This window comes from Seriola dumerili, unplaced genomic scaffold, assembly GCF_002260705.1.
Source record: "Seriola dumerili isolate Sdu_G_001 unplaced genomic scaffold, Sdu_1.0 BDQW01000052.1, whole genome shotgun sequence".
NCBI lineage: Eukaryota > Metazoa > Chordata > Actinopteri > Carangiformes > Carangidae > Seriola > Seriola dumerili.
The window spans coordinates 4,725,129-4,752,737 of record NW_019174307.1 but is presented as its reverse complement, the minus strand read 5'-3'; the positions used below and the strand labels follow the sequence as shown (position 1 = coordinate 4,752,737).

General features: G+C 42.4%; 1 protein-coding gene across 2 annotated transcripts in view; it reads left to right on the top strand.

The window, feature by feature from the left end:
- Positions 1 to 842: 842 nt before the first annotated feature.
- LOC111218136 (neuropilin-2-like) overlaps positions 843 to 27,609 on the top strand; it is a 92,836-nt gene continuing 66,069 nt past the window's right edge. For both annotated transcript variants that reach the window (XM_022740267.1, XM_022740266.1), the window contains exons 1-2: positions 843 to 1,578; positions 15,158 to 15,338. In XM_022740267.1, coding sequence (XP_022595988.1) covers positions 1,503 to 1,578; positions 15,158 to 15,338 — 257 coding nt within the window. In that variant the 5' untranslated portion in view covers positions 843 to 1,502. The remainder of the gene's footprint in view (positions 1,579 to 15,157; positions 15,339 to 27,609) is intronic.

Genomic DNA, 27,609 nt, shown 5'->3' with positions numbered 1-27,609 from the left:
GCACATGGCCAGTGTTTCAGCTGTAATGCTGTAAAGCAGCACCAGGTTCCTTTTAAAGCTCCCAGCACTGCTACAAAGCTCATAAAGCTGTGCTGTGGGCCTCTTCTCTCCCTCTTATTTCTGCCTTTCTTCTTTCCACCTCCCTCTATTCTCTTTAATACTAGGGAGAGGGTAAGAGAAGCGAAGGAAGAAAAGAGAGAGATGGAATGGAAATAAATGTGGACAGGAGAGAGTGTCTAGATAGAGAGAGGGGAGAAATTGGAGGGAAATGAGAGAGAGGCAGGGAGAAATTTGGCAAAAATGAAAGAGAGGGAGAGATATGTAGAAAGGTAAGAGAGGGTGAGGTAAAGAGAGAGAGAGAGAGAGAGAGAGAGAGAGAGAGAGAGAGAGAGAAGGGAGTGAGAGGGAGATGAAACTGCTCTTTAATCAGTGAGGGGCTATATGGAGGCGGGCCGAGGTGCCTACTGTAATCCGATACACGCGCGCGCGCACGGCGTGCACGCACACCGAGACAGGGGACTGAGTGAGCAGTCCTGCACGCTGCCACAAACCCGGCGGAGATCGGAGGGGAAGGAGCGCACTGCCGGAGCTGCTGGGAGAGGGGAAAGAGAGAGAAGGAGAGAGACACACACTGATTCCGGAGGACAGAGAGAGAGAGAGAGAGAGAGAGTGAGAGAGCGCCCACTGAAAAGCGTGTTTCAGCGAAGAAACGCTCAGTTTGAAGGAGGAGAGCGGAGAGGCTGCACGTTTATTGTCTCCCGATCAGTTTTACGCACGCACACGGGAGCTGCCTCCTCCAGGAGATAGTGTTATCTTTTGCGCAAGAACGGACTGTTATCGGGGCAGTGTAATAAAAGGAAAATCGATGGGAAAATATTTTTGATTCTTAGTCACAGGTGCTCTTACCAAGTCAATGCGCCACTTGGAGAGTGAGAGCAAAAGGTTTTGGGATATTTTGTCGAACCGAAGGAGAAAGACGCGTGGTACTTTTTCCAGGTTTTGTCAAACTTAATGGTCATCTGCAGATGCGGCTGATGCTTCTTGGTGGTTTCAACCTGTGCATTCTACTTTGTTCGAAATTTGCCAGTCAACTGAGTTGACTTTATTTTGGCACGCGTGTTTCGACTGACAGAGGGACACTGTGAGCACCGAAATGGATTTCGCGGTTTTAAAAATGTTTTTATTGGACAAACTGCGCTGATTTCAGATCAGTTTTGCGCTAATTGCGCAGACCAGTTTCTACGACACAAGAAGCAGTGCCACACACTGAGGCAACCCATACGAACATTGTAGTTTAACCAGCCTGATATTCCTGGAGAGCTCCGTGAACACAGCCCGGCGTTTGTAGTGGAGTTGGGGCACCAGTCGTGTTACGCTCGGGAGAAACAGAAAACAGTGGAAAGAAAAGGAGACTTTGGACTGCAGCTTTGTCTCAGATAAACATAAGCAAACCACAGAGGAGGAGAAGAGCTGCTTTTTCTCCACACTCGAGGAAAAAAAAGATGGATTTACTCATATGGCTCTGTGGATGTTTACTGGCTTTTCTTTTGCCTCCAACAGTCACAGCAGAGGAAGGAGGTAGGTTTGACACTTTTCCTGCCCGCTTTAATTCGTGTCACACGTAAGTGATAAATGGAAATGAAAGCGCTTTTTTTGAGAGAGAGAAAAATCCACCGGGGATGATTGTTTCGTTTAAGAAGAATTGTGTTTTCCCCTCAAAACCAAACTGCGTAATGACCGTAAAATAATAAGATTTTAGGGAAAGCACTATTAGGAATTTACCCAACCTTCATTTTCCTTTCAAATAACACGTTGATGAATGAAGTCCAGTGTTGAAGGACGCCGGTTATGTCAGTTTCAGCACAATTCGGAGGAAGATCCCTGTGATAGTCCCCTTCTCTGAACTCTGCAATTGACATCTCGCTAAGTCGGCGTTAACAGCAGAGGCTGAGAGGTACAATAAATAAATAATAATTAAAAAAAAAAATAGAAAAAAGTAAACAACTTTTTATGACTGAATAAAATCCGTTACTTTTTCCTTAACAGTTTAAAGCAGATTAAATTAATTTTCCCGATATGGTTGAGCCCTGGTGTCGCCCGTTTCTCTGAGCTTCAACTTTCTAACAAGACGATTTCACAGATAAAGTATCATCCTCACCGGCAACGTCTTCATCGTCCACGCCGCTGCTGGTTTGACTCTGTGCTATAATAATCAGGGATCTTTGGATGTTGGCTTGGTACCAATATTGATTTTTGTCCTCTTGAAAAAAACATCTTTACCATATGCTGTGGATTTTAGTCTGCAGCTTAATCAATGACTGTTCTCAGGAGAGCTATTCAATAATGAAAAATCACTGTGATGTTCCCGTAATGTTCCTATCGGGACCTCTTTCGGGGTCAGTGATCTGTGAGGCAGCAGCTCACTTTATAGTGACCTTATCGCTCTTGTTGTATATCTTGATGTGTCACTGTGATGTAGTCTTATAGGAATCCTTGACAGTTTTTTTTTTACCGACAGACTGGCAGCTGCCATGTAGGGCCGTCCCTCTACTGCCGTTTGTGCGGAGAGGTGGCAGCGAATCTGACCGGGTTACTGCTTCCGTCTACCGGAGGCCAGCCCCGGCGCTCCGGTCACACAGAGATCCGATTCCATGCCGTTTTAGAACGAGTCAGGCGGCGGAGGTCCGTCACCCCTCGAGCCCGTGAGAGCGATGGGATGCATTTACGCCAAATGAGCAGTTTACCTTTGCGCATATATGCACATGGTTTCGAAGTGAGGAACGGTTCAAGCTCAGCGCGCTACCCTCTATTAAAAGTGGCAAGGCAAAAATGGTTCAATCTTTGCACAGGTGTAACGCGTTTAACGTTGTACATGTTTTTTGCACGTATCCAAACGATCTTTACGCGCAGGGAGGGTCCTGGAAACTCCCCCGGCCCCTCTGTGCAGCAGAGAAGATTTGCAGTGGATTTAATCAAACATATCTGTGGTGACGCTGGGTCAAGATTTCAGTACTTACATTCGCTGTTGTGTTACAGGTGTGCATTTGTGAGGGACTTGAAGTGCCTCAGTCAAAAGGAGCGGAGAACTAGTCGTTTAATAAACCAAATGAGCTTTAATTAAAGATCATTTACAACTAATATGACAGTGGAACTCTATTCACTTTCATGGATTCTCAAACAGACTGACGCCCTGAACAGTGGGGCTGAGGACCATTTTTTCACCACAAGCAGTGATGCATAGTCTCACTGTTTCTCACAGCTGTCCATTTAAAGAAGACTGAGCACTTGGCAATATCTTTTTTTTTTCTTTTTTTTTTTTTATCTCCTCCAGGTACATTGGTGTTCGTGCATAAGGTGCAAAAGAAGGAAGTGAGGGAGGGCAGCTGTGGAGAAGTTGGTTGCATTCTAGGTTGTATTGATTTAGGGCTTATTCAGGAGGCTTTTGCAGATCTCATGACTTAGATTAAGTGGCCCGTCTGCCAAATCTTGTTTTGGAGAAACACAGTGTAGTAGAGAGAGTGTGCACAGTGAAGGCTTTCTTTGCATCACATTACACCTTGAATGTGAGAAGATACGAACCATGGATCAGATTTCTATGTGTGGATATTTCCATGTCAACCTGGAAGTCGGTTCAGGCCAATGTGAATGTAAAAGCGGTTGTATTTCTGAGACTGTCCTGGTCATTTGATCAACAGTAAAGTGAGTCATGTTCAGAGTCAATGGCGAAGCAGGAAGTACTGAGGGAGGTTCCTATAGCAGAGCAAATATTCACACGGAAACTGTGTTCAGGGTGGATGGATGGAGTGTTTGACAATGACATGAGAGACTGAGGTTTCTGTTCTGTCTCCATTCATCACTGTTTTTTTTTTTTTAAACATGACCACAATCTTTATTTAAACCTTAGCAAAGAGTTTCTTCTTTTAACCATGACATCATCAGATTCTTAAAACTAAATCAATCAATAGTTTGTTCAGGTGTGAAAACTTGTTGATATTCTGTTAATTTTCTTCACAAAAAAAGAATTGCTAATTGATGAACCCTAGTTTTACTGGGGACTCCTTCAAACTCCCCTCGAGATCTCCCCTCTGGTACGATGAGAACCACTGGATCACACACACACACACACACACACACACACACACACACACACACACACACACACACACACACACACATACACACACACACACACACACACACACACATGCTCAGCAGTAGGCTATGGAGGATTGAAGCTTCCTCAGCAGTAAACTTTTACAGATGCCTCTGCTCTGTCGTCTCCGGAGAGATGAGCAAAAGGAAAGCATAGTGAGACTAAGAAGTGTATATATATAGCGGGTGAGACAGGAGGGAGGGATGGAAGTACAGTGGGAGGAAGTAACAGGGAGAGAAACAGGCAGAGGGAAGCAGCAAAAAAAAAAAAAAAAAAAAAGGGAACGAAACGGAAGAATGATTTTTAGCCTCGCTGTTTGATCCTGTTTCTTCATTCCGTTTGATCACAGCTGTGCCTGGAAGGGAGATAAACGGACATAATTGGCCACTCAAGACCAGCTGTCTGCCTCTATAGTGTCTCCGCTGAAATGTGCTGGTTGATGAAACCGGCTCACTGTGATGCACACTGTGAGAAGTAAGCAAGCAGTGGGATGAATTGCCCACAGGTACGCACTAAGGGCTGGTTTATGAGACTTTTTTTTTTTTTCTCCGGCTTGGTCCAATCCAATGTGATTGTAGAAGCCTGAAACAGAGGGGAGCAAATTTCTTTCCCAGATTTCGGGGGTGAAAAAGTCAACAAGTCCACCCAGAGTAACGGTTCATTATTTCTGCAAATGATTGCATCTCAGTGGTGTGTGTTTCAGTGTGTTTGTGTGAGCCAGAGCAGGCAGAAGCTCGCTTTCACTTGCTTTTAACTGTTAGGTCATCGGTCTGCACTATTTCAAGACTTTTACTATACCTCATAACTTTATTTACAACATGTGAGTGTGATTGAGCTTTCAGATGCATGTGTTATTTTCTAGCCTCGAGCTTTTTCCCGACATCCATCATAACCAGGTGCTGTGTTGCCCCGTGTGGTCGGCCTCCAGTGCTGAAGAGCGGGTTCACTTAACGCTTTTTTGGCGAACGGTGAAACTGAGCGTATCCATTCGAAACTATAACGTATGTGAACGTGCTCGCGCACCAGAGGGTGGCAGTAACGGCACCAAAAAGCTGTTTGCCGACTGCTAAAAAACACCAGAACGCCCCAAGGATTTACGGCACCTGGCATGATAACGGAAATGATAGCACATCTCTCAGGTATAATGACTGTAATGAAGCCACTGGTGGAGCCTGTAGCTGACTGTAATCTATTTGATGTTTTTGAACTATTTGAACACTCTGCATAATACAAATAAGTACACAGCGGAACTACATTTGTAAACAGATAGGTTGTGGGTGGTCCTGCTTCATGACACAGGTTCTACTGAGAACACAGAACTGCACGTGAACTGGTCCATTTTTTTTGAGATGGTGAGTTCGAAATTGCGAACGATGAAAGTGAACTAGTCCATTTAAAGCGGTGTGAACTGAACTTTGAGCTAGCTGTTATGAGGCGTGAACTCGCACAACACTGTGGGTTTGTAGTAATTAAATATTATGTTACATTGGACCGGGTCTTAATGTCATCAATAAAACAAACTATTCAAACTAAGGGGTTATACCCTGTTTTAGCTCAGTGCATAATGAACTGCCTCACTGTCACTAACACATTCAACACAGTCATTCTGTGTAATTACTTTGCCTTAGAAAAAGAAATCATTAGTAGCCATATTATAGATATTATATTCTACAAACATGAATTTAACTGTATTTGTTCCTTTCGCTGTAATTTGTTTCCATGGATAATTACTCAGTGTGTATGGAGATTGGTTATTGTGTTTGAGAAAGGCTAAAAATATACCAGCGTATTATGGCAAGTCAAATAAAAGCAAAAACCAGCGAGTGAATGAATGTTGAATAATATATCGCAGCAGGATATAAAAAGAAAGGGCAATTAGTGACTCTGAAATCAGCTCCTCCATACATGTTTGTATGTGCATTTCCCATAATTCCTTGACATTTTCTAAGATTGCTTTTTATTCCCATTTTAGTCGTTCTTTATTACTACTGCACTGTCTGAGGCGTTGAATGTTTTACTCGACTTGTGAACTTCCATCCTATAGTAAAGAGGCAAAAAAACACTAAAGCAATAAAAAGAGAAAACGAGAGCAGGGACGGAGTACGGAGGGTGAGAGAAGGAGATGGACAGAGTCAGGAATCATGAGTGTTTGGGTGTGCAGGAGAAAGAGGCAAAGGGAGGAACAGGGGAGCATGAGAGGGCAGTAGTGAAATGAGAGGAAAGCAGCAGAGTGTGAAGCAGTAGTTGAGTGGAGCCACCTGCAGTAAACCAACCCAGATTCATTCCTCTCCTTTGTCAAGCACAGGAGCCTCTCTGGCCAAGACTAAGTATATAACACTGATTACAGACACAAATAAAATAAAAGTTTTGTATTTCGTCACATCAGGGATAACAAAATTACATTATGATTGAAGGGATGTTTTGACATGTAGATGGATGGCAATGTTATTGAAACCATAGTAACTGGTTCAAATGGAAACTTTCCATGCCTTTACTCCGATGATTCAATTTAAATGGCTGTATGTGACCACCGAGTGTGCGAATCTCTGGCAGGTGACACACTTTGCTGGAGACTTTCTTCAGAGCTGATTTCATTTTAATTATCTTGCAGGTAGCAGGTGTTTTCCACCAGGTTTCAGGATTAAGGGTTATTCTTTTTCATCTAGCGATTCAGATGGCTGCTGTGATTTTCTTTTCCATTTTTTTATTTTTATTTTTAAGGTACATCTAAGTAATGATAAATCCCAAGAAATTTGTCTAAATTAGCAATGAAACTTAAACAAAAAAAAAAAGAAGAAGAAGAAATTTGTGAGTGAAATGAGAGGATGTTGATGATGAAATCATTAGAGGAATGGTGGCCAAACAACAGAGAGGCTGGTCCACTGACATCAGGAACCTAGTTTGCAGTAAGCAAATAAACATTTAGCTAATTAACCCTCTGTACAGTCTCTCTCTCTCTCTCTCTCTCTCTCTCTCTCTCTCTCTGTCTCTCTCCATCTCCATCTCTGTCTCTTTCTCTGTCTCTCTCCCTCTCTCGTCCGTAAAAGAGAAAGCACAATTAGTGGGTCTAGCAGGATGTTCTAATTACAGTTATCATGTCATTAGTAAACTGCTAGTATTCTAGTGTCTTCATTGGCCATTGGTAATGACTGGAGTAATTAGAGAGGATGGGGCAATCAGGGCGTGTGTGTGTGTGTGTGTGTGTGTGTGTGTGTGTGTGTGTTGTATTTGTGTCTTTGTGAAGAACAAATGTCCTCAGAGGAAAGGGGAGATCATGGAAATCCTTCAAATGAGACTATTTGCCTTTCCTCACTTCTTTTAAAACCTCCACGTATAGAAACGTGTGTGTGTGTGTGTGTGTGTGTGTGCGCCTGATCTTGTGTACTAAGCTAAGCCTTCTGTGTCCTCAGTAGTCCCTCCAGAGCAGTGCCGTGCGAGGCCACAGGTTGTTTTACTTTTTCTCTCTCCCTTCACGCTGAATCATCCTGTTGTTTTCCTCGTTTCATGGCACTTCACCTCTCCTTTAATAGCGCTCTCTGTCTCTTTCTCCACACCTCCCCGTGGCAGTGTTTTCCCTCGCTCCGATTAAGAAGCCTCCCTCACCCTCTTTTCGCCCCACTTCACAACGGTGGGAAATCTCTTTTACTGTTTCACTCCCTCATTGTTTTTTTCACTCTCAGCCTGTTCCCTCTGACTCTGTCAATCTATGTTTCCCTTATCCTTGTTTTCTCTGGCTGGAGGAGACTAAAACCTCAACAGTGGAAATCCATTCACATGGCTTGTTAGAGTGACTCCATTCATACGTCTGAAAGGCTGATGTATAGCGCTAAGTATGCTGCTTTTACTATTTTTTTACAGTTGCTTAAATGAATACACCAGATTTAGTGTCCATTGATAAATTCTTTACATAATCAGCCCTCTGGTACATCAGGATGAGTGATTACAGACTCCACAGCCAGGAGACAGTAATGAAAGTCAGCAATTTTATTATGTAGCACATAGAGTAAAATCTAAAGATGCAATGAAGATTATGTTCGGAAGTAGTAAAAAATAGTTTGCATTTTGTTTTTGTTTTTTTAATCATGTATATGTTTTTTTTTTTTTTTTTTTTACATTTTGAATATCTTCAGTGTACTTGTTTTTATCGTATCCCAATCATTTCCTGAGATAAGACCTTGAAGAATAAATGCCCAAATTACTTTTTTTTAGGGTGCCAAGAACCAACTGCATTTCTGTGTCTATTTGACCTTTATTTCTATTGGACAGACTGGCTGAGGATGCATGCTCTTTCACAGCAATACCCTGATAACTGAAAAATAACAGGAACAGACAGAGTTGTAAACTATGTAGAGAAATTTTTTTTTTTTTTTAAAAAAAGGTCCTGGTTGTGTCATCTGAAAGCCCTCTAGGCCTCACAGTAACGATAACGACACAAAGGAGGAACTCAGGTGTTGTCACAGAGTATGGAGAGGAGGTTGGGGTTCTCATTAACCATAGCGCTGTGATATCGTAAACTGTATGTGCTTTGTGACAGTTTAGGACAATTTAGGCAAATGATGTCATCCTGCCGATAGGGGCGTCTGATCGGGAAACGGCTATATGTTTCGTTTAAGAGTCTGTGGACAAGCTAGTTGGTTTGTAATGTAATCTGGAGGACTTGATGAATATCTCGCAAACTTTGCAGACATTGAGTGTGTTAGTAATCCAGCCACGGAAGTTTGTCCCAAATCAATTCATTTAACTTAAAGCTCTTTCTTTCACTGCAGGTGTTTCTGAACATTATTTCTAGCTTTTCATTACTCCTCTCTCTGTCAGTGATCCCAAATCTTTCTCTCTGTCTTCCCGTCCACTGTCCTATTATCTCTCTCTTCTTTGCAAATCTCCGTAGATCAGGTAGCGTCTTTGGTCTTGAGTTGAGAAGCTTGTTCTCATGTCAGTTCTTTTTCTGTATCACACACTCATCCTTCTTTTTTTATGAGTCCTTGTCTCTCTTCTCTCATTTTTCTCATCCTTGTTTTTGTTTCTCGGATCCTTTGTAGTCCTCCACCATCCCCTTTCTCTATTCTCTACACACAAAACACACACACACACACACACACTCAGACACACACACACACACACACACACACACACACTCTGCTCCGTCTGTAATTTTCCACTGTGGCTTAATGCAGGGCACCTGGAGAAAAGCGCAACCCCACCTGTTTGTGTGTGTGTGTGTGCGTGTGTGTGTACTTGTATTTTCTGTCCAGTGAGCTGTTCTGAGCTGCTGACTTTCTCTTTTCAGATGATGAGAGACAGATGTTCTGGCATTACTCTGTCTTCTTTCGTCCTGCTCTGCCTCCTTCTCCCTTTCTTTCTCTCCCCTCTCTCTTTCTGTCCATTCCTGAGGTTTCCCAGGTTTCGATGACTAAAAGCCCCTTGGTTTTGATCCAAAGAAGACATTTCAGCCTGTTATTTTCAGTGTATTTCATATTCCCAGAGTCATACAAAAGCTTTTTACTCCAAATGTAGCGTTTTGTGAGTGCTTCGTGATGCTGGATCTGAGCCATCCTACTGAAAATGCCTAGAAATCCATGGTAAAAAATTTGCATTTTTTTCCTCCCCTAAGGCTTTGATGCAGATGTTCACAGTCTATTGATTGTTGAATTTGGGGACTTGTTTCCAACAAGGTCAAAATAATGAGAATATCAGACTCGCTCTACTGTTTTGAGTATCGGGGCCAGTGTCGGTGGATAATAAGTTGATCTGCCAAATAATAGCCTCCCTCCTAACAAGCTCATGGTTAGCTGGGTGAGACACGCTCTCTCGCTTTCATACACAAACACTAAACCACTAATGCTTTCATTATGGGCTCTCGCCAGTTGAAATGAATGCGGACTGTGGTTGAACACATTAGCAAAAAGTTCCTGCAGTAGAGCAAATCGATTGCGATTGCAAAAAGCGTTTCTTTTGAGTCAAATCAGACGGCCTACTCTGAGGGAAAATGAATCCGTAAGAGAGAGCTTCGAAACAAGGTCAGAGAATTTGCATTTGGGGCTAACAAACAAGGATCTAGTTCAATTTTGCAAAGCGGCTCCATGTGGAAGCGAGTGTGTTTTTCTACATGTTTGTGACTTTCTGTGCGATTGTTTGCGTCGCTCCTCCATGTGCCCGTTGCTGCGCATGCATTTCTGTACAAGTTTTTATTGCATTTCTGTATGGGTGCATCTGTGTGTGTATGTGTGTGTCGAGGTGCGCGCATGTGGGGAAAAGTTGCTGAATAGGTGTTATCAGGATGCAATACTAAACGTGGCGGAGAGCCATAAATAATGCAGTGACCTGTCTCATATCCCTGCTTGACTGCTTAGCACCGTTTAGCGCTGCTTATCCTGCATGTGTGTGTGTGTGTGTGCGTGTGTGTGTGTGTGTGTGTGTGTGTGTGGTCTAAATTCATTGATATCTAAGCCAGAGAGGGATAAGCGATGTTCAGCGGTTTGTGTTTGTGCTTTTGTTGTGAATATGTGGTCTAAATACAACCTCTGCCTCAAGATCACACATGCTGATGTGGTTGAGAGAGAAGTCCCCTTGTGTGAAGTCTGGGGTCAATAGCAGGGAAGTGTTTCCTCTGAGTGACGGACAAACACACACAGGGAAAACGGGTGATGTCTTGATGTGGTACTTATGTTTCAACTTATACTGAGGCTTTTCTTATAGAAATACCAGCTCACCACAGATGATTCAAGCAGAGTCAGGACTGTAACTGTAACCAGGGACCCTGGCTGTGTTTGAATAGTGTAGTTCAATAGTTTTGACGTACTTGTTCTTAACTTGAGTTATTTCATCTTGTGTTATTCATACCTCTGCTCCACTAAATTTGAGAGGGAAATGTTGTGCTTTTTACTCCACTAGAGATGTTAGATATGCTCTATATGGTTATTTTTTTTAGAAGAGTTTATGAAATATAGTTACATTGTTTCCGATATCCTGTATATAGAGTAGGTGATAGTAGTTTCCCTTCACTCGCCATGTACACATGTTAGAAAAATCCAATCATATCTAATAATATAACTGAGAAGGCTCTCCCTCATACTTACAGCACTTTTTGCTGATAAAAGTTTTTGAATGTAGAACTTTTAGCTGTAACGGTGTATTTTTACCAGGTGGGCTGCCACCTATGCAGCCGGTTGAAGGAAGATTGGGCGTGATACGGCAAAACTAAAAGAATGATTCAGATTAAACTACAACTTAGATCCAATTTTTAGCAGCCACGACAGCAGGGCTGGTATTGTTCTCTTAGTTTTTTTGTTGAGATCAGAATGAAGGCCTTCGAAGATGGGTGTGGGCCGACCCATGAGTGCTGAGTATTCCTGTAATAATGTAGTAATAACTGTTGAGCGGGTCAGAATGTCAACATGTGTCAGGGATGGTGTGACCCCATTGCAACAAGGTCTCTAGCTGTAGCTTTTGCCATGAGTTTTACAGGTTGTTTTTTGACATTTTTACTCGCAGCAGGTTTGTTGAGACCTGGGTTCAGTGCAACCTTGCTAAAAAGACGTCCAGTGGGGCAAATTATCCTTAAAGGCTAAAAGTAACTGCGATGCTTTTCTTTCTCTCCTCCTTCCTCTTTTCTCAACCCTGCAATTTTTTTTAATGCCTCAGATCTCTTCTGTTCTTTCCTTTTTTTTCACTGTTTGACACTTACACACACACACACACTCACTCTCTCTCTCTCTCTCTCTCTCTCTCTCTCTCTCTCTCTGTCTCTCACTTTTACCTGTTTGATAATTCTTGACATGAATTCAGGCTTTTTCCCAACTCAGCATCTTCTTTGTTCAGACCCCCCCCCCCCGCACACGCACACACACACACACACACACATGCATTGCACTTTCTTCCCAACATGCAGGTCAGGGTGCAGAACTGTGGAATACAAATTAGCATTGCTATATATTCCCTTTTTGGAGGTTGCGTTTACACAGTTTCTTGGATTTAGAGATGCAGAGAGCAGTTAGCTGTCCCGCCCCAAAATAAAAATGTTTCCCTCCCCCTGCATATCGGTTTATCACTGCAGGAACTCTGAGTTGTAATGATTGATGAGCTCCACCACAGCATCATATATCTACTGTATTTGAGTGCATGCATGCACCAAATTGTGTCACCTTCTGCCCTGTTTGAACGTGATAATCGCTGACTGATTTTGTGTATGTGTGTGCGTGTTGAGATTAATAGGCCCTTAAAGCAGAGCAGACACAATACTTTACACACACACAGCATCTGCCTCTCTATCACACCGGCCTTATTCATCAGACACTCGGAGGTGCTGTCTTTATCGGCTACATGCCAGAGGTGAGGAGGAGGAGGAGGAGGAGGAGGAGGCAAAGAGGGTAGTCTGAAAAAAATGAAAGAGTGAGTGGAGTCAGTTCTGAGCAGAAGCAAAGTAAAGAGTGAAGTAGTCTTCTCTAAAAAAAAAAAAGAATAAACCTTCACTGCCTCTCATATGGGGACTGAATGTAATGAAAACACGTTTTTACTCTTGCATTTTAAAACCATGCCCAGTAACAACTAAGTATGCATTATGAGTCCCAAGCAACAGTTTATTAATCAGTTCGATTTACCAACTATCTTAGATTTTTCTCCTCTTGCACTGCCTCTCTGCATATCCCAGATTTTTTTGGTTGGATACAGTTATCTAAGCGGTGTGCTAAAAGTGGTGTTTGGCCGATGCTGCTGTGAGATTCCAGAGTGGTTAAGCACTAATCCAGGTGGTGCTGAGATGAAATGCGCCTGGCCGGGTTACATAGGCCTTGTAACTCTATTCCTGTATTACTGTATGTCACCAAGGAGATTGGAAACAGATAGGAGGCGATAGACAGGACTCGTTGGCTCACAGCATGAGGAAGAGACAGACAGAGGTAGAGAGATAGAGAGAGATAGAGGGGGATGATCACTAATTGTTTGCAGACAGTGTGAGGTAGACACCAGATATAGCTGCCAAAGTGTCAATCATGTTGTGCGCTGTGTGCTGAGTGCTGAGATCTGACCTCCACTTTCATCTTCCCTTGCTGGTTCTTGGGTGTATGAGTGTACATCCATGTGCGGCATATTTGCTGCCACGACAAAAGTAAAAAAAAAAAAAAAAGCTAGATTTTCACTGTGCATGTTTGTTTGACCCTCTCCTTTAATTTGTTTTGAAGATGGCGTCTGAAAAAGTGTTTATACTGTTTGTTTGTGTGTGTGTGTGTGTGTGTGTGTGTGTGTGTGTGTGTGTGTGTGTTAATGTTTGCATGTCTAACTCCTCTCGGAGTAGGTTTACAGTCTATTAATAGCATTAAAACATGTTGTATTCTGCTGAGTAGTTTGACTTGGCTATGTCATCCCACTCAGCACAGTGGCAATAAATAATGGATACAGTTTGTTTTTTTTATCAGATAGGTGTTTGAAGCATCTTGAGTCTCAGCAATACAGACTGTAATGGATTGATTATGACTTTGTTTTCTTACAGGAAATTATTTTAGTGCCCACTGGCCAAACCCTTACCAGCAAGCAGCAGACAATCACAGATGCTGTTTTTGTAGAATAAACTGGTCCATCGTGGACGTCATTTTGCTCAAAATACTTGTTGGAAATTCATCCAAATGTACTGCGCAATCACTGTTTAGTGCAGAAATATCCCCTGGGTAAAGTAGTTCTTTCAAAAGTAATAGTCCACTTTACAAACACTTCAGATACGTACTTGTGTGCAAGCGCTAAAAAACTTTACATCCTATATGTAACGCTTGATGACAATTAGATTGTATTGGTGGAGTGTTATTTGGGGGATGTTAAATGAGCAAACTAGAAACCGTTCCTGAGTCTCTTCCGACAGATAGTGGCTCAGACTGAGCTGTTACACTGGAAGTGCTTAGCTTTAACAAAGACATCTCTCATCATGTATCCACCCAAATGGTTTAAGTTAAGTTTTGTGGCTCTTAAACAATGAAGAAGTTCAGCTCATAAGACATAAGTCTGCATAGTCAATCAAACAGGCCAGCCAGCATGGTGCACAATAGCTGCCATAGATGTCCTTACAATAGACTTGTATGTGTTATGTCGTTGGGTGTCATAGATATGAGTTACCCATCTATGTCAGGCTACATCTGCAGCAATGAATGAGCGGCATTGTTTATGACATGACACAGACATATGACTGCTGACAAGTGGATCCGCTCTGTGACAGTAACTGTGGCATCTGGAGGCCTGTGTGTCTGTGTCTGTGTCTGTGTGTGTGTGTGTGTGTCACTCTTGGGTCAGAATGGAGTCTTTACACGTCATGATGATCCATTGACCTTGACTCTGCATACACAGAGACAGACAGACAGACGCACACACACACACACACACACACACTTCTTTGTTTCTCATATCCTGTCTCTGCAAACATAACTCTTATCGGGTTTGCCCCCTCTCCCACTGTCAAATCATGCTTGATGAACAAATATGTTAAATTTATGTTTATGTTAAATAAATATAAATGAGTTCATACAGGGTGTTGACATATTCCTGGGTTAGTCTTGATAAACAAAATTGACCCTGATGGGACTCCAAACTTATATCTGCTGTTGTGAAGCAGGGGAGGTTATTATAGTTCCATATTGTTATTGTCGCCTTATCTGATCAGTCTTTTCTAATTTTATTCTGCAATAAAGTTTCCTCATTTCTTTCCCTTTCCTTTCCTTTAACCTCTGCCCTCTGATTTTCCCGTCTTTTCCTGTCTTAGTTGTCTTTATCACACTGGAAACACTAATCAATGACCTTATTCAGCTCCTGAACCTGTGTAAAATGGAAAAATATTAAGCAATTTTATCTCAATTCAAACACTTTCAGGACTTGAAAGATTTCCATATATTACACAAGGCGATGTAATGGACCAAAGTCAGGGAAAATAAACATGTTTCTGCTTCCACTTGACTTTTCAGACTTATATACATATATACATGATTTCACTTTCTAATCCTGCCTCTGTCTCTCTCTCTCCTCGTCCAGCGTCTGAGCCATGCGGTGGCTATTTAGATGCGAGCGATGCCGGATACATCACCACACCTGGCTACCCGCTTGAGTACCCACCTCACCAGAACTGCCGCTGGGTCATCACAGCCCCTGAGCCCTCGCAACGCATAGTCCTCAACTTCAACCCGCACTTTGAGATAGAGAAGCTGGACTGCAGGTAAGGACAGGGCGTATAAACTAATACATTTTAAAGACGTGGGGTGGAATGGAATACAAAGGGCTTTAGAGAAAAAGAGTGAAGGAAAAGATGTAAAGATTTAAAGTTGCTGGAGAAGTTAGAATGCAACAAAAGAAATGGGAGACACTTCTTTTACTTCTCCACCAGCATGTCTCTGTGTGAGAGTTTAGTTGGTGAACTTCAGCCCACTCTCCTCCTGTTTCTCTGGCTTTAGCTATCCCATAATAATCACTTTGGGACCTCCCTTGGTCCCTTGTCTCTAATTATCAAAGTCTAATTACAACACATTTACTGTTCCGGGATGGTTTTCACACTTCGAATGAATTAACACAGATTAGAGGATTTGGTGTCCAGCATTGTTTTTGGCTGTTTGGCTTTGTTGCATGTTGAGACTGAGAGACAGGCAGGCAGTTAGGACGCATGAAATAAAAATATAGCAAGCAGAGATAAAAGCGGACAGGAAAAGAAGTAGGCATGCTGGGAAATGATGGAAAAACGCTGGCAGAGAGCGGTTGAGATGCAAACAGATATTTAGGGTTGCGCAGGGAAAGATAGAGAAGACGTCATAAAGTTTAAAACAACATAAATTGTAATAATAGTAAAATCGATTTTTTTCAGCACCAGTGAAAACAAGATGCTTTGAGGAGGAATTTGAAGGAATATTAAAACATTAAAATCGAATTGAAGTGAAATTGAATTATTTCTAGGGACCAATTTCACATATCTCTTAGGAACAGCGTGTTTAATGGTTTCTGGCCCAAATACCATAAGAAAGTCAAGGAAAAACATCCCCTATAAACACAGACCCACAGGCTGTGAGTGGAACAATTTATTCTGAAAGCACAGAGGAAAAACATTTTTTCATTTTGAAAACACTTGGAAAGATGCTGAGATGAGGCAGCTACTAGTGATCTAATCGAAATCACATACACAAAATGCATAAACTTAAAAATGCTTTTTCAAAAACAGTAACTCCTGAAGTCCTCTGTCATTTGCCTGTAAATGAAACTACTGACTTTCCTTTGACATGTTCTGTGAATCCATCCCACACGTAGGAGCAGAAAACCCTGTCCCTCAGGAATCTAATGGGCACTGTGAGCGTACGGGGCTACAGATACAAACCCACTGGCACAGTCGGGAGCTCAGACAAATAGACGAACACACTCATACAAGCACACACACTTACACTTTTCCCCCCTCTCTCTCCTCCGTTATATGCCTCTGTTCCGGTGCTTTCCCATCCAGTTATTAACATTTCAGCCATATCAATTATAGATAGGTGAATTTCCCCACTCTGATGTACCAAAATCATTCAGACATTTCTTTGTTGGAATTGAAGCATCAATATTTCACTGGCTGGCTGTTTGTTGAAAGGCTAAAAAGGTTGAGAAGGCCCGCTGTGCTCTGCTCTGTTTTCCTTTACTTGTCCACTGTGCTGTGGAGATAAAAACATACTTCTCTTTCTGTCTCCCTGCCTTCGTCATTTTTTTTTTTTTTACTTCCACGCTGCACTTCTTATCTTCGGATAAGTTTGATGCATGAGATGCTCTCTCTTCCTCTTCCTCCCTCTCTTGTTCATGCTCTGTTTTTCCCTCTGCCCCAACCTTGTTTCTCCCTCCTTGCCCTTCTTTCCTATTTCTCTTTGAATTTTTTACATGCATTTAAAGCCCAGCAGGTTCCCAGGGGCAGAGAGTCTGGTTGAACCTCTACAAACAACAGGCTCTGATTTATTAATTATACATACAGAGCATGTGTGTATTTGTAGTTGTTGTATATTGTAACACTTATGGTCTGAACAGTTTCTTCTGTTCAGTTTCTCTTCCAGAAAAGACATTTTTTGAAAAGTGATTCTCCAAACCACGGCAGTAGGACTGAGATGTTTGCAGTGTTGGTGGCAACATCTCCGGCCTAATAGTCTGTTATTTACAAGTGTCCTACAGCGCAGAGCTATTTAGATCTGCAGGCGCCCAACACCCTGAGTGTGTGTGTCTACGTATGTGTGTGTGCAGGGGTAGGCTGAAATTGAGCTGTTAAGTTCAGAGGGCAAAGAGGCCAAGCAGAAGAAGCTGAGTGTCTGTGGGGGGCAGACATATGTGGTCACCCTGTGATTGTCATCAACAACCCTGACAGACACACACACACACACACACACACACACACACACATACCAGCGTCTCCGTCTCTGGCTCTCTCTCCCTCTGTCTGTCTCTAATTGCTAAATTTAATAATATTCTTGAATCATCTGATGTATGTAATATGGTCATTAGAGTGTTTGTCTATATGTTTGTGTAGATTAAGAGCAGTTTTCTGTTTCCTGAAGCTGTAATGTTCAGTTTATTGAGAGGAGAATACACACACACACACACACACACACACACACACATCTTGCTGAGACAGAGGAGTCATCCACTTTTCTCGACAAAGATTACATCGTGAATAGGGAATATGGTTCCTATTTGTTGCATTTGATTCTCACATAAGCATGATCACGATCAACACACACACTCGCACAGATGAATCACCATGCCCCGGTCAGACGAGGGTTGTTTTATTAGGTCACTATGTTGAAGCAATCTAATCCATTATGGTCTTGATTGGAATTTTAAGATGGTAATGTGTAATCTATAATGCATCACATTTTGTCAAACACTCCTCTGGATCTGCGGGCAAAATCGATGGAGAGGTGGTCAGAGAGAGAGATGTTTTCATTAACATTCATACACAGTGGCTGTTTAAGTGCAGGGAGACAGCTGGAGGGAGAGATAGAGAGACCAACAGCGAGAATGATGAACAAAAAAAAAACTTGTGCCCCTGAGTAAATGAGCATTGCTATGGTTTGTCATTACTCACCATGACTTCCCCTTTCCCATCACATGACGGACAACACAGTACACCATTGGTCTGTTACTTGTGACAGGATTCAGTTATTATCCGACAGCTATATCTATTATTTTTTTATGTATTTCTTATAAAAGACTGAACAGATCAAAACCACATGACGGACGGGTGCACAGACAGAGGAGACTCTGTTTGGATATGATGGGTGTGTGTCTGTGCATTGTGTGGCAGTTCATGACCATAATCATTTTTTTCCATCCACTTTATGAAAGATATTTTATATACAGTAACTGTTATAGGAGTTGTTTGTAAGTTTTTTCTATTGCCACATAGCCAACATGAGTTCAGCATCAAACTTCACTCCTTTACTCGCCAAGAGCTGTCGCCAGCGATGGAAAGTAACCCTCTTGTTTTGCTTCTATTTCTATCATTTCATCTACTGTAGTTAGCATGCTAACCAGCTAGCCCTGGCCCCGTCGGACTGTCTTGTCACTTTCTGATACCGAGTCACTGTAGTCGTTCAGTCTGGCCTGAAGAAGCGGCGCTGCTCAGAGGACGTATTATAACCTCTTGTCTTGTAAACGCAAGAGGTGAAGTTGCTGAAGCTCTTACCAAGACTGGTAAGTAAACAGCTGTTAATGCTAAAGCGAAACTTATGGTTGCTCCATTAAAGAATTTCATTCTGTATTAATCTGAGGGATCCGTATGTTTGGTGTCACTTTTAGTCAGCACACCTGAGCCTTCAACTACAACTTCTATCTGGGGAAACAAAAAGAGCTCAGTGACACTGTTGAAGCTTCATATGAGCCTCAACTGAACTTTGCAGGGTATTTTTGCACAGAATGAAGGCTGTATATGTCTTTAGGGGAATAGATTGACATTTTGAGAAACAATGTTTATTTGCTCTTTCACTGAGAGTTATGCAGTTCCAGTGAAGAGATGGTTAGCTTAGTTTATAATACTGGAACCAGGTTGGCTGGTGGCCAAGAAATAGTCTGATACATAACTCACAGTATAACAACGACTCTTCAGGTTTTTTTTTTTTTTGGTGTTTCTATCTATTTCTCGTCTTTATGCTAAACTAAGCTAACAGTCTACTTGCTGTGGCTTCATATTTACTACAGACATGAGAGCAGTAATGTTCTCTCTGCAAGAAAACAAATGAACGTATTTCCCAAAATGTCAAACTATTGCTTTAACCCTGCAAATCAATCATAAGACATTCAAATTTTAAGTCTCTACACAGTCCAGTCCTCTCACAGTGTTTTTACAATACTTTAGTATTATTAGTGTGTATTCACAGAAGAATTAACACAGATTAGAGTTTTTGGTGTCCAGCATTGTTTTTGGCTGTTTGGCTGTGTTGCATGTTGAGACTGAGAGACAGGCAGGCAGTTAGGAAGCATGAAATAAAAATATAGCAAGCAGAGATAAAAGCAAACAGGAAAAGAAGTGAGGTGAAGTTGCTCTCTTGACTGATATTAGTCTTTATAATGTACAGTCATGTCATAGAAAGTGGTATTAAATTCTTCATTTGACAACTTCTAATACAGTGAAAGTCAAATCTACAGAATAGTGTTTTACAGTGTATGTAGCCTTTTGAGGCAGCGGTTGGTTGTCTACTTCACATTTTCCTCTTAGCTCACTGCCCTACTCTGTCTCTGAAAGCAAGATCTCTATTTGGAGTGTCTGGAAAGAGCGCGTGTGCGCACGCGCACACACACAACCAAACACACACACACACACACGGTTGCTTAGGGAAAAGTGCAGCGTCAGGGTCCGCTGAGGGCAGGCTCAAATCATCCTGACAGCTACCTCCTCACTCTATCCTCTCCTCTTTCCTCCTGGCTCTCTCCCTCCTCCTCACCCTCTCTCCCTTTCATTCATCTCACCCTTCCTCACCCCTCCCACCCCCTCACCACTGCCCAATGGACCGCATCTATCATCTTTCATCTACTCTTGCACCTTCCCCTGTCCCAACCTCTGTTCTCTCCTCCTCCCTCCATGCCTCCTTCTTCACCACATCTCCTCTCCTTCTGTCCTCCTCTTATTCCATCTCCTTTCTCTGCTTCCATCTCATATCTCTGCTCCTTCCCTTTCCTTTCCTCCTTCTCCCTTTCTCACCCACTTCCTTCTGCAGTATGCCAATCTTTTATAGGCCAAATCATTATTCAGCATTACATATGAGAAATCACAGGCAGGAAGCCAAATGCCACTCTCTCCTTTTCCCTCTCTCCCTCTCCTTCTCCTCTCTCCCTCTTTAAAATGCATCTATTCTTCTCTCTTTACCATTTATAGACTTTTCATCAGCCTATATCCATCTTCATCCTCTTTTATCCCTCAGTCTGTCTATCCATCACTTAAATCCTTTTTCTATACGTCTGTCACTTTTTCTCATCCTCTCTTCCTTCTCCACCCTGACCAGTGCTCCATTACCTCGGTTCACACCCTAATCAGATGCTATCTGTAACAGTGAGTTGAGAAACACACACACACACACACACACACACACACATGCACACTCACCTGCAGTATAAGGGTTACTGCATAAGCTGGCAGAAACAAAAGCATGCACACGCAGAGGTGTGAGCATCTTTGAGCTCTAAAATAAACTCGTATACAATGTAAGCACAACAGGCAGACAGGCACGTAGGCACTTTCACGGTTATGTGGCTTACACAATAAGTGTGGAGTAAAGCAGTGAGTTAAGAAGTGATTTATATGACAGAGAAACTGCAGTCAACGATAATGGTTTCACTAATGATTTAGACCTTGTCTTTGTACTCTGCCTCAATCAATCATTTAACTTCATGCTAGGTCTGTTTTCTCTTCTCTTCTCTTCTCTTCCCTCCTCTCCCCTCCTCTCCTCTCCTCCCCTCTCCCCTCCTATCCTCTCAGCAACCCACACTAGCACACATGTAATCTGAAACAAATGTTTTAATATGAACTTTAACACGTACCGTTCCTGGAAACTAGATTGAAGTTCAGGTGTGTTCGGTGACATGAACACACCTGACTCGCAGGCGTAAAGTCCTGGGGACTTGACCAAGGAGAAGAGCAATGGGGAAAGTGATGTGATGTGACACTGGCCTGAGGGCGGAAGGGAAAAAATAAAAGACGGAGGTAGAGATGAAGAGGCTATATGACAGAGAGAGGAACAGCATGCGGAGTGGCAGTGGATGTTCAGTTACCAGCTGTGGGCATTTAGCAGCTGCCTGCATGTTTGAATTAACATCACAGTGACTCTACCAGCAGGAAAGTCATGCGTTCAGACAAGCATCCTCCAATGCTACTAGAAAGCTACAGTTGGAGGTTTATTTACCTGCCTTTGATAAATCAAAATTCCTCACCACTGATTACACTAGATGAACACAAAGTATTGCAAACCAGGCTTGTACCCCGTATGGCTGGGATCACCAACAGCACAGGTACATCCAAGCAGACGCACACAAATCAACTACAAGCTTATGTTCCCCCGACCTTTGATCTTGTTGTTTCAAGTGTTATTTCCCGTCTGTGAAATGACGTAAACAAAAAATCTCCGACTGGATTCAAAAAAGAAAAGAAGAAGCAGTAAAGATGTCAAGTGTTTGTCTTGGTTGATTGTTCTTCTGCAAATGTTAGAAAAGACCTGGAGTGGATAAACAGTGCAAGACACTTCAACCCCAGTGGAAGGTTAGATTAAGTTACCCCCTCAGCTGATTGAGTGACCTCAGGTTACACAACAAGGTCTGAAATGTGAAGATTTGTGAAGTTCCGAGGTGGTGGTTTTAGAGAATACACTCTCTCTTACACACTCAGGTAATGCAGGTAATGATGATAATATCAGTGCTCTGATTTAGGCACTGAAGGTCCGCCTCATCAGTGTTTGTTTCTGTAATGACCATAAGTGTGTGTGTGTGTGTGTGTGTGTATATAATGTGTATGTAGTGTGTATGTGGCTGGGATGGTTGGCTGGTTGTGTCTGTGAAGGACTGACCCTGATCAATGTGTGTTAAAGCCATAATGAGGAATCGATTGGTTGTCCTGGAGACTACTGCTACACACACACACACACACACACACACACACACACACACACACACACACACTGCCCATCTATCAGCAGTAATAGGCCTATTACTTGATAACAGTGAAGTCAGTCATCCTCCTCACTCTCTATTAACTACTTCACTGACAGACTGACTGTGGCTGCTGAGTGTGAATGACAGTATTTTGTAATGTTGGGTGGCAATGACATTTTTAATCTTCAATTCTATGGTGCATATAACAACTCCTGCTTCAACAAATTTAGTATCAGGTGACAAATCATAAAAAGGGCCGTGGAAGTGCTTCACTTGTATCTGAAACTAATGGCCTCCTGTATTAACTTAGCCGTAATATAAAAGAGGCTTGCTTAGCTTCGACTGTATTTGAACACTACTGTAAGAATACCCTCTCAGGCATCAGCTCTCTTATGCTGTATAATGGCTGCTTTTGCTTGTGAATGTGTATTATTTGAAATTCTTCTGTCCCCTGGGACGTACATACACAAGAATAAGAAGTAGGAGTAAGACAGAAAGATCAGTAGCAGCTCATGATCTACAGCATGTCCTGCCTTATGGGGATTATCAGTGCTGCTGGAAGCATCTTTATAGTCAGAGGGCTTGGCTGAATCCACCACCTCCATAATTGTTTTTGTCCTGACAGAGAGCCTAACAGTCCAATTTTACTTCCCTAGAAACCGCTGTAAATATCATTCATAGGAATTTAGCTTGAATCTTGTTGAGTCATCCACTTGATTGGAGCAGGAAATGGTGTATGTGTGTGTTTGTGCATATGAATCTACTCGTAGCTGACTGTTTCAGTTCCTCTAAAAATGTTTGTGTGGGGACACGCGTGATTTCACTTCCCTTTATAGCAGAGGGCGCATAAGTACACTGTACAAAAAAAAAGAAAGAAAGAAAATAGAGGGAATGTCAGCAATAATTTCTATAAACATAAATCCCACATTAAAGTTCATTGACCTGCAGTTAAGTTTGAAGTAATTTCGGTTTAAATTATGATTTGACAATTTATGACATATTAATGTTTTAATACACTGCAACTCTTTCTCTTTCATCACATCATGAAAACACTGTCACACATCGCTGTAAGTCTTACTGCTGTCAGCCCTTTTTAACTCGTGTGTGTGTGTGTGTGCTTCCATGTGTGTGTCTGCCGTGCAGACGCTCTGTCTACGGCTAATGGCACCCCTGATGTTTGAAGAAATGTGCAGGTGTAAGAAGACAACTCTTGACCTAAAGACAGAGAGAGAGAACGTGTGAAAGGCAATTAAGACCAGGGCGGAGGGGAGGAGTAGGAGGAGGGAGGGGTGGAGCCCTGAAGTATTTAAACCTTCTCCATGGTTCACATCAGAAAGGCTTTGTAGAGCTTTCTCGCTCTTGAAACTCACCTACCCCCAAAACACACAAACATAAATCTCACATAATGTCAGATCCTCCAGTCAGCTGACTTGTCTATAAGTCTACTTCCACAACTCGACACAAATCTGTATAAGCAATCCGTCACGAATGCTTGTCCTTTATATCCGTAACCTCCCATTTTATATGTTTTGGAACAGCAATTTATTTTATCATCATTTCCTTCATGCAAGCAGGAAGAAAAAAAATCCTGTTCACAGCTTGTTAACAGGCAAATTTAAGGGGAAAGTGTGGGAGAAACAAATTCAGGATTTTTTCCCTATGGCAAACCTCATCAAACTACTGATTGGCTGCAGTGAAATATAATGGGGGAGAGGAGAGAGAGAAGGAGAGAGAGACCGATGATGGGATTAAACAGTTTGTTAGAAGCTGTGTTCCTCCTACACAGAGACGGATTGGAAACCTCAAACCCTTCTATGGACCCATCTGAGTCCGTGGCCGCAGGCTCTGTGTGTGCATCCGTGTGTTTATGTGCTGGACAGATAGTGTGTGTTTGTGCAGGTGTCTTGTGCACGTGTGTGTGTGTGTGTGTGTGCTGACTTAAGAAGCTGCGTATGTCTCTCTGCTTTCTACTAAAGGCACAGAGCTGTAGGGAGGGAGGGAGGGAGGGACACCTGTCTCTGCCTGTCTGAGGGGAGGTGTTGGCTGAGTGAATGCAGTGTCATGTTCTCTCTCTGACTGCGTTCACACTGTGCTGGCTAAATTTGAAATTGTTTTTTTTTTTTTTTTTTGCGAGAGTGGTGGGGGTGGGGGTGGGGTGGGGGCTGCGTCTACACCTGAAAAGAGAGCTTTTCCTAAATGGTCTCCAAAGTGGATAAAGCTTAACAACAGGTTTTTAGTGTGGACATGGAAATTTATTATGTGAGGCCGCTCAGACATGCTCGCAGGCTATGCAACTGTGCAGCAAAGCAGCCAAATTTCTGTCGGCTCTAACCCACCCAGTCACACTGTCCAGCTGCTGTTGTTAGCCAGTATTTTGTCAGATGATTTTCTGATCATACAATAATGATTTGATCGATGTTTTAGAGCAGCAGCACAGGAATTACTGCCCACCTGGCACAACAGGTAGCACTGTGAGGTCTGATCAAATCACAAAAGTGGGTTTGACTCTGTTAAAGTACAGTACACGTGATGATGGAGAGCAGGAGGTGTAGCCCAATGTTCTGGGTGTGTGGACTTCTTTCTCTCTCCCTCTCTATCTTTATCTATGTGTCTTGCCCACTCTCTATTTTCCCTGTCAACGCCATTAATAAAAGAGTTTTAAATTCAAATATTCAAAAATTCTAATATCCCCCCTGTCGCCCCCCCATCTTTGCCTCCTCTGTGTCTCCCACACACTGGCTCTTGGCCACTGGTTATGTGCCTGACAGCACATTACAGAAAGCCACAGATGGAAAGGGGACAGAGAGAGAAAAGGAGGAAGACAAAGAATGACAGAAAAACAAAAAAAAAAGAAAATCGTTGAAAAGTGAAACACTGGGAAATAATGAGGGGAGGAGTGAGCCAGGAAGAGAAAGAAAAAGAGATCTTGTCCGGATACAAAAAGCCGTTAAACAAAGTTGTCATTTCAGAAAAGAGGAGGAGGAATCTGTCGCTGGGATGAGGCGTTCTCTTGGGAAAATATGACAGGAACTGTGACACATACGCACAGAGCTGTGCACACACACACACACACACACATACACACACACACACACACACACACACACTCACAGTGCTGTGACAGCTTGGGTCATAACTGTGGTGATAGTTCCATGCAAAGCAGACAGAAAACATGATGGGAGAGTTGGTGGTGTACAACCCTCATTATGTCGGGAGCTTTCTCACCTGTCAGAACACACACACACTCACAGACATGAAGACGCTAACACACACGGCTTCGGAGATGACTTCTTGTGCGCACTTGGGGGGGGGGGGGGCAAAGCAAACACACACTCTCTTTTGTGTGTCTGTAGGCACATTACATTGTGGAAATGCACAATAGAGTCCTCATCTGTATACTTGGCAGCATTTTGTAGAGCTACTGGGTTCTGTGGTTGCGAATTCACTCCTGTTGTCTGTGGTTTCCTCATGTGTCATTGTTGGAAGACAAGAGGTGTGAGATGAACACGCACGCATAAACGCACATTTCATAACCGTCACTCTGACGGCGAGAGTGAAACGCGATTGTAACAGCATAAAATATCCAGCGCTTATTTAATCCGTCCAGTCCCGTGAAAACCTGTTGTGTTCACATTCGGATTTAAGGGATTCACTTCCTATTTAAGACCACACATCTGCTCCCCGCAAGTCAAACAAGCAACTTTCTAGGATTGTTTGTTTTTAGGTTAAGGGTTGGGGCTGAGCACGTCTCCATGGAATTAATATAAGCCAATGCAATTTCCTCATAAGCAACAAATCCAGCGTCTATATGTGTCAGTGTGTGTGTGTGTGTGTGTGTGTGTGTGTGTGTTGGCTTCTGGGTGACTGCATGCTAACAAATAGTGAAAAGATTAACACCCCTTTTATGTTCATGTATCTTTAATGTGTCTGTACAGTAGCAGCAAAATACCATGTGCTTTACTTTTATCACCTCACGGTACATGATACCTTCATCTGTTGAGGCACTGGGAGGTCTTCTGTTACTGGCTTATGGTATTTTTAAAAAGTGAATTAATGTCACGCTTAAAGCAAAAGACAAAATACACTGGGTTATTTTGAGGCTGAGGTTTGTTCATGTGATTACTTTAGAATGAAATGTAGAAAGCTCAATATTGGAGCAATTAAAGGTTCTGTGGTCAGAAGTGATCGATATGATGGACAAAGACGAGCAAATAGAGTCCATTCATAGTTTTTCTACTGTAAGAAAGCCCCTAATTGAAAGTGAAGTCATTTAACTTGGAATCAAACTTAACGTCTTCTTTGTTGCTCAAGGAATTTCTTTTCAGGAAGCTATTTTAGAGAAGGGCAGGTGTGTCTTTGGCATCCAGACACAGAGGCAACGCTCCTACTGTGGCTCTGGAGAGAGGTCCTAACATTTGGGGTCAGAAAACATGAAAGAAACAGGAATAAAAATAGATCTGAAGTCAGTACCTATACTGATGTCCAGCAATAGTAAATATATGTATGATGATATATGATATATGATGTTACAACAGGAAAATTGTCACTTCAAAGCCAGTTGTGAATGTTCCTATTAACGTTTGTCTTTGTGTACTGAAGAATCCCGGTTAATCAAGACTCTCCTCCCCAAAAATAGGTCCCCATGGTTTGTCCGTGTAAGAGGCTTATACGACTCATAGTTCGGTTTTGTTGTTAGGTCAACTTTCAGGACACAGGAGCAAAGGAGGAAGTCAGGTGACAGAGAGTGAAAAGTCCTCATTGGAAGGATATCAGAGTGGATGGATGTGGTGACAAAAACACAGGACGTTCACATGGGAGACCGCTGTTTGTTTCCCGTGTGAAAGTGATACTCAGTGTTGTTTCTTTAATCCATGACTGTTCCACAACTTTAACCGTGTGCTTATTAATGTAACCATGACGACAAAGGTCATGAGGACTTATTTGAACCCAAACCACAATCTTTTCCTTAACCAAACCAAGTAGTTTTAGTGAGTTGTGTGTGGTCCGGTACACCTGCTTCTGGTGCGCTCCTATGGGTTGTATCCGAGGGTAGGGAGCTGCGTGGTCGTTTAAATTGGAGGACTTGTTAGGGTGTATTCCTTCATTTAATACCAGCATGATCAGTTATGGATTAACACAGTCACTAGTTGGCATGTGTGCGCAGTTTCTAAGGAAAGGGGAACCGGGAAACGCTTAACTGTCCTAAATCCATTCTAAAATGTGGAAAATGTGAATTTGTCTGTGGATTGAAGGCCTCCAGGCTGAATTACAAACATTATTGAATTAGACCTGAGCAAAGATGTAAACTACAGTCATGTGTTCCACATTAATCCTTTTCAAGCATCAAA